This window comes from Stylophora pistillata, chromosome 11, assembly GCF_964205215.1.
Source record: "Stylophora pistillata chromosome 11, jaStyPist1.2, whole genome shotgun sequence".
NCBI lineage: Eukaryota > Metazoa > Cnidaria > Anthozoa > Scleractinia > Pocilloporidae > Stylophora > Stylophora pistillata.
This window is the reverse complement of record NC_142529.1, coordinates 8,327,117-8,339,616: the sequence shown is the minus strand read 5'-3', so window position 1 is coordinate 8,339,616 and position 12,500 is coordinate 8,327,117. Positions and strand designations below refer to the sequence as shown.

Here is a 12,500-nt window from a genome sequence, read left to right as displayed (position 1 = left end):
TTCCGGTTTTTCAAGACCTGAAATATAATTTGTTTTTGTTGAATCCGGGAGCGTCCTGTACCCTTGGAGGACCTCTTGATTTGCCTGTTTCCTGTCTGCCTTATCTGTCTCGTTAACAGCAAATGGCTTTGTTATATTGTTCGCGTCCAGGTCTCTTTGTTACATATAAAAAAAAAAAACAAAATCAGACGAATATATTAGGTACAACCTTGGTCCTAGAGATTTTCTTCCACCAGGGAAGCGAGGGAGAGAGATCCTGGAGGCGAGGATGATCATGTTGCTCGTGCTGAAAGAAACTTGCTGCACCTTGAACAAGACTCGTTAAATTGTTTATCGTAAAGCCAAACGAAAAGGAATTTCCACAGCCAATGAGGATGATCATGTTGCCTTATCTGTCTCGTTAACAGCAAATGGCTTTGTTATATTGTTCGCGTCCAGGTCTCTTTGTTACATATAAAAAAAAAAAAAAATCAGACGAATATATTAGGTACAACCTCGGTCCTAGAGATTCTCTTCCACCAGGGAAGCGAGGGAGAGAGATCCTGGAGGCGAGGATGATCATGTTGCCAGTACTGAAACAAACTTGCTGCACCTTGAATAAGACTCGTTAAATTGTTTATCGTAAAGCCAAACGGAAAGGAATTTCCACAGCCAATGAGAATAAGGATGGCTATCCCAAGGAGCAAATGAGAACTCCAAACTCACCTTTGAAGAAATCTTCGAGCGCGCGAAAATGCGAATAATCAAATTTGCGATTGGTCTTAGCTTTGAATTTGATTGGTTGAAGAGGCGGTGCGTAAGTCTTTTAGACCAATTTCAAACTGCGGCAAACCAGAACCAATCTCGGATTTCTCTGGCCAAAATGCAATTGAAAATTACATCGGACAACCATAATGTTTTTTTTTAGGCAAAATGAAACACTCATGGCTAGTAGGGTTTTGAACTTGCCCATCTCATCATGAAATAATTTCATGAATTAAGCGTTCTTAACCTTTTACTCGAGCTATATTCCTTGGAGTATTTTCAATTCCAAATCCTTGCTACAAAGAAACAGTCTCGATGATTTTGTTGAGATGATATGATTTGTCTTAGTGATAGCTAATGAGTATGATTTGAATGGTTTGAAATCTACGACAACATGTCTAGCAAAATACTTACATGGTTTTAAGATTACGAAGACCCTTCAACACGTCCATAGACACCGTCACAATTTTGTTATTACTTAGATCGCTGAAGAATATTAGAGAAACGTTCTAGTCTAAGGTGCACAACTTTAAGAATCAAAATGGCTCACCCACCTTAAACAAAAACAAAGTAAATATTCTGGTATATTCAATTTATAAAAACATACAGCAATTCCAGGTCTCGAAGTCCGAAAAATTGTACCCTAAAATATCTACAGTAACGAATTACTTACAGATCTTTTGGATTGCGGAGATCAAGGAACGCGCTGTCGTCCAAAGTTGTGATGTTGTTATGCTGCAAATCTCTATTAAAATGAAAGGAATACAAACGGCGTCTTTCAAAAATAGTGAAACTTAAATTGAATACCTCTAAATTACTTGAATCTGAGCTGGGATGAATCTAACTTTTTGTGTCAAAGTACTTTTCAAAGATGAAACAATTTTTTAGTGTAATAGAAAAAATCCGAGCCCCAGATGGGACTTGAACCCACGAACCTCCGTGATTTAGTCGGATGCTCTAACCACTGAGCTACTGGAGACTCTATGGTGAGCAAGGGTCAATTTGTGGGCCTCGACTGGAACCGCTTCGCGCGGCTATACAGCCAAGTATTGGTAAAATTACTTTTCCTTTTAGTTATATGCTATGGGCTTTGTCAAATAAAACCGGCTTAGGTTTGTAAAATAATTGAGTTTACTTCGTTTAATCTGATTTTGAGATAAGCGAATCTCGACTTTGAGTTTTTTTGCAAAATATCATTCGTACATCATAAGCTCCTAACTATGTCCCCCTTCCCTTCTTCCCCGCCTAAGATTCCGTCGGGAACAAAACAGCAGTCTGAAATTTACAGAGCTCATTCGTTGTAGCAGAAGAGAATCCACCGCTGTGACTGTTAACTCTTACACTCTTAGATCTCAGTTTAAATTCCGCTTACATTTTTCAGTATGATTTTAGCTTTGAGAATTTTGCAATATATAAAATAAAATCAGCCAGTTTATGTTTTTCCTCCTAATGACCTTTCTGCTGACCTTTTATTGCCTCCGCAATAACAGAATGCCACCAAGCATAAGTAACCGATGCAAGTAACACGAAAAAAAAAAAAAAAAAAGGAAAAGAAAAACATAGACGACTTACAATATCCTCAAGGAAGGCACATTATTAAACAGTCTCTTTGGAAGTTTGGTTATCACGTTAAATGACAAATCCCTATAAAGAGGAGGGAAAGGACGTCAGAGGCAACAGCAACAATAAAGCTCTGGGTCACGGACCACTTTTCGCTTGAGTATTGTTACAGAGAAAACTTAATCACTATGGCAAATCGGAACTGCGCGAAAATAGACGTGACGCAAAGAGAACTAAATTAGCCATAGTTATGATACATATAATACGTATTTCTTCATTGTATACAGTGGATTAGATATACTAGATAGAGCTTCCTTTATTCTCTACCGGAGATACGCTGAGACTCGAATTACTACAATCACAACTCACGCGCCATCATACTTAACGGTTTTGTTGCTGTTTTTTTCAATCATTAGTTGCAGTTGGCAAACAATCCAAGATTGGCGAGTTAACCTCATTTTACTCACAATAAAACAATGCCATCCAACGGCCGTAAGAACTTCTTGTTAAGAGAGGAAATTCCATTTCTTGACAGCACCCTGTGAAAGAAAGTGAAAAGGACGGTGATACGCGATGTAATGAAACTTGCACTTCTTACGGCATCAGTGATTTGTCATGACGAGCAATTATCAGTGTCTTAATTTAGAACTGCTTTAGTTTTGCTTCACTTCACTGTGGGATTGGTCGTGCCACCCTCTCGTGATTTGTTCACTCACGTTTTCCCGCGCTTTGAGCATTTTGCGTGTTTTTACTTTGAGCTCTGATTGGCTGGCCCATTTGATGTTTTTCCTCTCTTTGAATAGCCGTTGTGAACACTTTTCGTAAATCTTGCCCCATTAACAAGGGATATGGGGGTATTTCAGCCTCACCACCAGCCCAATTGGGTTAATTTTTCTTGTTTGTATTATTTTGTACCCTTATGAAAACGCAGAAAAAAGCAACACTTATCTCCAACTAACTCGTTTCCAGTCCTATTCAAAATTTGCACAGCGCTTTAGTGGGGGAGAAAGGGGTGATGGGAGGAAAGAAGCTTTCTCCCTGCCCATCACACTTCGCGCTCCCATCTTTCCCGCATTGGTTTCCTGCGCTAGAGCATGACCGGAGACAAGTCAGTTTCTTTTAGCAACGTTAGACCGCTGGTAACTTTTAGATGCGATTACAGTCGTGAAAATGTGAAATACAGCGATGTTGGTTTTTTTCTTTTTTTTCAACCAGGCCTCAGATACGCTGAGTGAATTAGAATATTTTACAGTAGTTTCTATGATTTAAAAGGGAAACACCTTAAATCCTCTTTCACAAGCTATTCGTGGGATATATTGCTGTTGTTATCTTTAAGCAAGATACGTTCACACTCGCTATGATCGAAAATACGATAAAAGGAAAAAAATTGAAACTAGGAAACTCAAACAAAAGGTTAAAATCCGCCTCCAATCTTGAAAAATTTATTTCTTCTAAAAATCCAACATATCAAATACTGTGATTGCAAAGATTATCCTGAACCTATAATCCTCAGAGCTCAGCCATCTGTTGTCGAGGCTGTTTTTCATTCAAGAAAAAAAACTGAAAATCTTGAAGAATATGAAGGCCATGTAAAGATAAATCAATTAGCTATTTTGTGTTCAGTTTCCTACATCGTTTGCAGTGTGTAAGAAAAAAAAGAAAGAATTTGAAACCTTATTTGGCTCAGATTTCAGACAAAATGAAGTTGAATAGATTGCCATTAAACTGGATTATGAATGTACAAAATTTCCAGCAACATTTGTTGGAAACTCGACGTTTTCAGAAAAACAGATTGTTATAAAAATGTTTTTGGTTGAGATATGTATTTGGTATTGTGCCCTAAGTACATAGTTAAGCTGATTTCAATGAGGTGTCTAGTCCCTGTTAGAAACAGACTCGATGTCCGGCCTCAACAATTGAGGTGTGCTCTGCTGTTTTCGCTGGAGGAAAAATGGTTTCGCTAATTATTTTTTCAATAACTTCCCTGAAAATAAATGCGGAATAACATCTAACGCGGGTAGGGTATTTAGCCGTCTAATGCCTGGAAGCAGGCCGCCTTTTCTACAATCACTGTCGTTAACTAACTTTATCTCTACAGACAGGTCTATTCGCTGCGAAGTTACTAGCTAAAGTCAAAAAAGAGTGTCCTCTTAAAGGGAATAGCAAATTAAATGACAGACGGTAACAAAGACTTGTTTGTGCTCGGCCAGTTCTACTGCAAAAAACCAACTGAAATATATTCACTTACAGGGAGCAGATGTTTACCCGTGAAGGAATAACAATTTCTCGGAGGCGCGTTGCGTTGCAAGTCACTTTAGTGAGATTTTGAAGCCCTCTTAAAGGACAAACTGAACATTTACAATTGTCGCTGCATGGTGTAGAACCACCTGGACTTTTTACTACTCGGAAAAAAATCAGTATGAGAAGCAGAGCTATCCTAAGACACGAAATCATATTGTTTTGATCAAGAAACGTTTCGCCAAAGAGGAGATGAAAACGCAATTGCAGGTTTTTGCTAATGGGGCACAAATTTAGATTCCAAAGTTTAAATCGTGTCGGTGTATTTGATATTCCATTTACATTTTTGATTTTTGATCAAATTTATCATTTATTTGCTATGCGTCATTCATGAAACAACGCACAGTTCATTTACTAACTCATTAGACATTGACACTTACAGACGAATGTGAGGAGTTTTAATAGGTAAAGGTTTTTTTTTTTGCGGCGGAAATTGGGAAGAAATATAAATAGTCTTATTAAAAGCTAACTTTTTTAGCTTAAAATTTTACACTTATAGCTTAAAATTTTACACTTTAAAAAACAATTCTTGGTGACGTAGTTAATTAAAAACGTCGAGAGGGTGTGATTAGAAGGGAAAAGAACAATAATGTTTCCCCTTGATCCGTCATCCCTTTGTGCAATACTTTTTTCATTTTTCTACCATGACCAAGGGTCTAACAGAATTTTTCCCTTTTTGCTCTTAAGCGAAAATAAATGAAGTTTGTCTATTGTCTCACTAATTCAATCCACATATTGACTGCAATATTTCTAACTGCCACAATAATGAAACAATGAAATTTCCAAACTACATTGAACTTTTAAGACTGATAATTCTATCGATACAGTATTATGAATAAAATATGAGCTTCCGATTACATTTTCTGAATTTTTCTCAATCATTAGTGTTCTTTCATTCCAAGAGGCAGAAACAATGGTTAGCGATACTTACGTGTGTGGGAAGAGCTTGTTTATTTATGCGCGTATAAACGAAAATTAACTAGTTTTATAAACCCTCGAAAGCCGACTTCATCAACACGTTTTCCTCGACTGACAAAGTTAAAGAGGAAAATAACAGGGTTTTGATGACACTAAAACATTGCAACCAAGGTGGCCTACGGGACACGCTTCATCTTTTTACGTTTTTCAAGCGGACGGAGTAAAATTTGAGGAGTGAGACTTGTGCAAGAGAAGGGCTCCTCCTCTCGCGCGCTTCTCGCTCCTCGCACTATCCTTGCACTCTCCTCGGGCATTCCTCGCGCCCTCTTCGTGCACAAGAGCTGATCCCTGGGAGGAGTGGGGATCACGAGTCAAATCGTTCAATTTTATCTCGTCATAGTCTTCTTGCGTGGAGGCGCGGTGGCCTCATGGTTAGTGCGCTCGACTCCGGATCGAGTGGTCCGGGTTCGAACCCCGGCCGGGACATTGTGTTATGTTCTTAGGCAAGACACGTTACTCTGGGGGTAACCCTGCGATGGACTAGCATCCCATCCAGGGGGGAGTAGAAATACTCCTAATCGCTTCATGCTACAGAAACCGAAGTTAAGCACCGGCCTAATGGGCCGCTAGGCTCGTAAACAGACTTTACTATAGTCTTCTTGCGATCTAAAGCCCAGGGTCAGTTTGGCTCCTCGTCAGTGGTAAATAATGACATTATTTGGGGGCGATACCGCTGACAAGGAGCCAAAATAACCCTGGGCTCGATATTGTGGGTTTACCGATGCGAACGGTGACGTCGATAAACTTCCCAACAGTGTTATTACTGATATATAGCTCTAGTATACGTGCAACTTCGACATTTTTCTCAGTGATAGTAAAACGTTTCTCTATTTTTTCTTTTCATCAATTGACACCTGGTTTGAGTTTCGGTCCAAAAAAATCTTAGCCGCGTTTTGTTTGCCGTGCCTTTTGTAATGTTTATCTTTTCATTGTTAATTAATTACAGGCTTTGTTGTTATTACTTTTTGTGTTTGGATACCTATGTTAGTAAAGACATGTCTTTTTCAATTCACTGTTTTAGCATCGTGTCACTACAGTGCCATTTTAGTGTCCCATTTCCCTGTTTATTTTGTGGACTCCGTTTCTTTAGGCAAACTGAAGAGTGACCTTATATTTTCATATTTTTTTTGCTCGAGTCTCTAAGCACTAGCAGAATCCTTTCTTTTTTATTTAAAAGCTTGCCGCTAAAGCTCCTTTTGTAATTTTTATCTTTTCAAAGCAGCATTTTTTAATTAAAAGCTTTATTATTACTTGTTGTGTTTGCAGACCTACGATTAGAAAGATAATTCTTTTTCAATTCATTGTTTTAGTATTGTGTCCCCAGTGCCTTTTTAACTTAAACAATTGTTTTCAAAATTAGGTGTTCTCTAGAGACCCATTTCTTATTGACCTCTGGAGACCTAATTCCCTGGAATAATTTGGATATATCAACAAAGTTGAAATGGTAAATTTGCCACCGTAACGATTACAAAAGCTGACGTTTCGAACGTTAGCCCTTCGTCGGAGCGAATAGAGGAATTGTGGGTTGTGTGTACTTTTAAAGGCAGAAAATGGAGCTACGTTATTGGTGGGAAAATGGCAACGAGAAAAACAGGAATAAATTAGTGGTATGAAAAGCGTTCGTTGATCCCTGTGGGATTTAGACTGCCGGTTTGAAAGATGAGCTTTTGTTCAAGATTTTTACGGCTTTCCGTGCTACCTAAGTGTAAGGAAAGACCGCAGATTGCCATATGTTGCTTTTCTTATTTTTTTAACAACGTCCTATGCTACCATGTGTAGAAAGAGGGTTTTCTATATCACTGTTCACGAGATTGCCGTTCTGCCTCTCTTACTTTCACAACCATATTCAATCAAGCTTCTTCGCGGATCAATTTGAATACTTTTTACTTAGAGATCTTACATCGATTGCGTTTACTAAACTTTGTCGCCTTCTTTTATTGGGACCTGTAGTGTACTGGGAACTAGCCTACATCCGGGGAACCGAGCGAGAGGTGTTGTGATTAAAGAAGCGAAGCGGTTGTGTTGCGATTGCTGACTTTGTGTCGTTTCATTTCGGTTGCAAACACTACATTGGCGACGAGGATTTGCCTCAATGGCTGAGAGAGCCCTTCCAACGCTAGATCTATCGGGATCTTCATCACAAGTGGCAAACACATAGAAGAAGTGGAAACGAGCGTTTGATTATTATGCTGAAGGAAAAGGCTTAGATAACGCGAGAAAGAAAACTTCACAGCTTCTGTACTACGCAGGAATGGAGGTACAGGATATTTTCGAGGATCTTGTCGACCCCAATCCGGCGGGTGATGACGATCCATACGTAGTCTGTATTAGGAAGCTCGATCATCATTTTCGCTCCGACGAAAATAATCCATTTGAGCGCCACGTGTTCCGGCAGTTGGCGCCAACAGACGGTGAATCGGTGGATAAATTTGTTGTGCGTCTCCGTCGACAGGCAAGAGCTTGTAATTTTGGCGATGCTCTCGATGATAATATACGTGATCAGTTAATTGAAAAATTGTCCGACATGGAATTGAAAAAGAAGCTGTTGGAAACCAGAAACATTACTTTATCACAAGTTTTGGAGAAAACGAGAGCTTCGGAAGCGGTGGGACAACAAGTGAAGCACATGGCAGGTTTAACGGACGTAAACGCGGTCAGACGAGGGGGGGATAAGACAAACGATCAGTCAGGGAGAACGTGCTTCAGTTGCGGAAAAGTCGGACATTTTTCACGGGATCTGTGCTGTCCAAGAAAAGGTAGGAAGTGTTCTAGCTGCTCGATGTATGGCCATTTTGCAGTGTGCTGCAGAAACGTCGACCGCAACGTTCCTGAGACAAGAAGAGGGCTTCGTCTAAAGAGCACCAGCGATAATCGTAAGGTATTCCGAAGACAAATAAACCAAGTGGAAGATTATGGGGCGCGTAGCAGTCAAGAAGAAGAAAATCCTGCCTTTGCGTTTACTGTAATGGAAGAAAAGGAGGAGGGTGTTTGCAAGGTGTCGACTGCAAGTAACGTACCAACGATGAATGTGAGTATTAATGGCATTGTTCAGGAAGTTTTGATTGACTCAGGGTCTGTGAGTAATTTGATGGGGAAAGATGATTTTCAAAAATTGTCGAATGCGGGTTTCAAAGGGAGCCTCGAATATTGTTCAAAGAAATTGTTTGCCTATGGTGGCAGAGAAATTGAGGTCGTTGGGCAGTTCAAGGCGGAGATTGCGGTGGGAAATGCAAAGGTAGTTTCCAGTTTTGTCGTAGTTAAGCGTGGGTGTTGTGTCCTGGGGAATGCTACTGCCAAGGAGCTAGGTGTTCTCCACATTGGTACAAAGGCCAGTCTCAGTGAGGGCAGTTGTAATGAAGTTAAGAGTGACTTTGCCGACCAGCTCAAAGCCCAATACCCTATGGTGTTCACAGGAGTCGGGAAATTAAAAGACTTTGAGTTGAAACTGCATGTTAACCCCAATGTACCACCAGTGGCACAAAAGTTAAGACGAGTTCCTTTCGCGCTTCGAGACAAAGTGAAAGCCAAGATCGAAGAACTGTTAGAAGGGGATATCGTTGAGAGAGTGGAGGGCCACACCACATGGGCTAGTCCCGTTGTCGTAGCACCCAAGCCGTCAGGTGATATAAGACTTTGTGTGGATATGCGTCGCAAAAACGAGGCCATCATCCGAGAACGGTTGCCGATACCCACTGTAGACGAAGTATTAGAAGAACTAAATGGCAGTACTGTCTTTTCGAAGCTGGGTCTGCGTCATGGTTTTCACCAGGTAGAGCTGCATGCCGATTCCAGGGACATTACCACCTTTGTAACACATGACGGTTTGTTCCGTTATAAAAGGCTAAGTTTTGGGGTCAATGCGGCACCTGAGAAATACCAACACATCATCAGTCAGGTCGTAGCAGACATTGATGGAGTTGTAAACATCGCTGATGATTTGATTGTTCATGGAAAAACAGTTGGGGAGCATGACCAGAGCTTACACAAGCTGTTAGCTAGGCTGAGGGAGAAGAATCTTACCTTGAATGGGGAGAAATGTACCTTTGGAATGGGTAAAGTAGTTTTCATGGGCATTCTCCTTTCAAAGCATGGCATAGGGCCCACGGAGGAAAAGGTGCGAGCAGTGAGAGAGGCAACCCGTCCGTCGTCGGCCTCCGAAGTGAGAAGTTTCCTGGGCCTTGTGGGCTTTAGCTCGAGATTTATTCCTGATTTTGCGACCAAGGCAGAACCTTTACGAGTACTATGTCGAAAAGATGAGAAGTTTCTGTGGGGGAAGGCACAAGAGGAGGTTTTCAACACACTGAAAGAAGACATGGCTGGAGCATCCATGCTGGCTTATTTTGACCGGGCCGCGCCCACAGAAGTCATAGCAGACGCCAGCCCAGTAGGACTGGGTGCGGTTTTGGTTCAGGAGGTAGATGGGGAACGCCGTGCAGTTTGCTATGCTAGTAGAAGTCTTAGTGACACTGAACGTCGGTACAGTCACACTGAAAAAGAAGCACTTGCGCTTGTTTGGTCCTGCGAAAGATTTAGTTTGTACCTGTATGGTCTTCCCGAGCTTGACCTTGTGACGGACCATGAAGCTCTGAAAACCATCTATGGCCCAATCCTCAAGCCATCCGCGCGCATAGAACGGTAGGTGCTGCGGTTGCAACCTTTCAATTACAGAGTTCGCTATGTGACCTCCAGGGAGAACACTGCTGATGCTCTGTCCCGCCTAACTAAAATTCCAGCCTCCAAAGGATATGTCCAGGATGAAGAGTATGAAAAAGAGAGACTGTAGTGTACTGGCAACTAGCCTGCATCCGGGAAACCGAGCGAGAGGTGTTGTGATTAAAGAAGCGAAGCGGTTGTCGTTACAGTGACATGATACCAAGATTTGGCCGATCTGTTCCAGAACTAAGCATGATGACCAACGTTGTTTCAGACTGGATTTACACCGAACATGGCCACCACCTTACTGATTTTAATCAGCCATTCCTCTCCCGTGCCTCTCTGCGGACATATGTAGATGCAATCCATCAAAAGGGTGCGGCGTTCAATAACTGCTGAGGCTTCATTGACGGCACTGTTCGCCCTATTTGCTGCCCACTCCAAAATCAACGAATCGTCTACAATGGCCACAAACGTATACATGCCTTGAAATTCCAATCTACTGCGACTCCAAATGGTCTCATTGCCAACTTATATGGCCCAGTTGGTGAGTGGAAATATACTTCCATTCAAAAAGTACGGTAATTAGCAAGCCAAATGTAATTTAATTTCCGGGGCTATCAGTCTTAACCTGAAGGAAGCACTCTTCTATTTTTTGTCTCGTTTGCTGTATTTTTGCTTAGATTATGAGTGCTCCTGCACTTTGTGAAACGACAAATGAAATGATAAAATTACAAACGAGTACCACAGAAACGTTGGTATGGGATGGAATTACTTTGATACGCTTTTGGACAAGTTACAGGGAGGGAGAGCGGGTCTACAAAAAAGGAGAAGGGCTTGACATAAACATGCTGTTCTTCTTATGTTATGTTCTTTTTTTGTCCTTAAAGAGGGCAGGAGGCATGACAGCGGAATGCTTGCCGATTCCGGGGTGTACAACGAGTTAGCTAGGAACTCTTTCGACCCGGCTGGGCACCCTTTGTGCCTGTATGGAGACCCAGCATACCCACTGAGAATCCATCTCCAAGCTCCCTTCAGAAATGTGGTTCTCACCCAGCAGATGGAGGATTTTAATAGTTCAATGAGCGCCGTTCGTTCTTCAGTAGAGTGGCTTTTCAGCGATGTAATCAACGATTTTAAGTTTCTTGATTTTAAGAAAATCTTAAAGATAGGTTTGAGCTCAGTGGGAAAAATGTACATTATTTCTGCTTTGCTTAGGAATGCAATAACATGCTTGTACGGAAACACCACATCCACCTTTTTTGATCTCGACCCTATTTATAATTATTTCTCTTAAATTATCTGTTTGTAACACAGTGTCAGTGAGGAATATTATTGAATGATATCTTGTGAAATAAACAATGAACAAACGTTTTTGCCGATAGTCATGCGATCCTATCTTAATTCGCATCAAGTACGTATACAAGCTCCCTAAATGTAAACACAAGAAAATAAGGGAAGAAATACATGTACCAAATGTTCCAAGGCCTCAAGAAATACTTTTTAAATTATCGATAACACAACAAAGTTCTAGATTAGTTGCTGGAGGATGCAAACATTATTCATTAAATGACTTATTAAAACAATGTTTTAAGACAATAACCTTGCACTCTATTTGTGTTCTGACATTTTCTGAAATAAGGTAGCCATAAGCTGCGCTTGCTGCTTCTGAGATTCCATAAACATGGTCTGCACCTGTTGCAGTTGTTGCCGCATCTGCTGTTGATGTAGTTGTTGTTGTTCATTCTGTTGCTGTAGTTGTTGCTGCAACATGGACATCATCTGTTGCTGTTGCTTCTGTTGCTCAGTTAAAAGTGACTGCTCATTTTTCTTAGCTTCAATTTCTTCTCTTTTAAACTGAAACCTCATCTCACTATGCTCCTTTAAGAATTGGACTGTGTCGCTGCCACCTCTCCTCTTTTTACATCGCTTCTCTTCCGGCGACTCATCTGATTCAGCTTTCCTCTTCTTAGAAGCACCAAAAGTTTCCATGGAAATTTTCCGCATCTCTTCTGCTGTTTCTTTGTCCTTTTCAAGTTTTTTTGCCTTGTTTTGGTAATCAGTCTGGAACTCTTGCTCAGCGGCTTCCCATTTTTCTATAATTTCTTCAAGGGCTAAATCAAGCTCCGAATCTTCGGGAGATATCCCAATGCCGTTTTCAATTTCGCGTTGTCGCTTCTTTGCTTTTTTCTCGAGGATTCCGTAACGATCCCGGACAGCTCTCTGAGAAACTGTAAATCCAGGATGTGTGTTAAGATTTTGAGCAG

General features: G+C 40.9%; 1 protein-coding gene and 1 pseudogene across 2 annotated transcripts; one reads left to right on the top strand and one right to left on the bottom strand.

Annotated features, from left to right (window-relative positions):
* The first annotated feature begins 10,336 nt into the window (after nucleotides 1–10,336).
* Nucleotides 10,337–11,530, top strand: LOC148719877 (uncharacterized; annotated as a pseudogene). The gene is made up of 2 exons (XR_015993457.1): nucleotides 10,337–10,780; nucleotides 11,124–11,530. The product of XR_015993457.1 is annotated as an uncharacterized LOC148719877 (transcript).
* A 4-nt stretch (nucleotides 11,531–11,534) lies between these two features.
* Nucleotides 11,535–12,495, bottom strand: LOC148719876 (uncharacterized; the record flags this gene model as incomplete). Its single annotated transcript, XM_088739177.1, has 1 exon — nucleotides 11,535–12,495. A coding segment is annotated over one exon (651 nt), but the record flags the coding sequence as incomplete, so codon positions are not given.
* Between the last annotated feature and the right edge of the window lie 5 nt (nucleotides 12,496–12,500).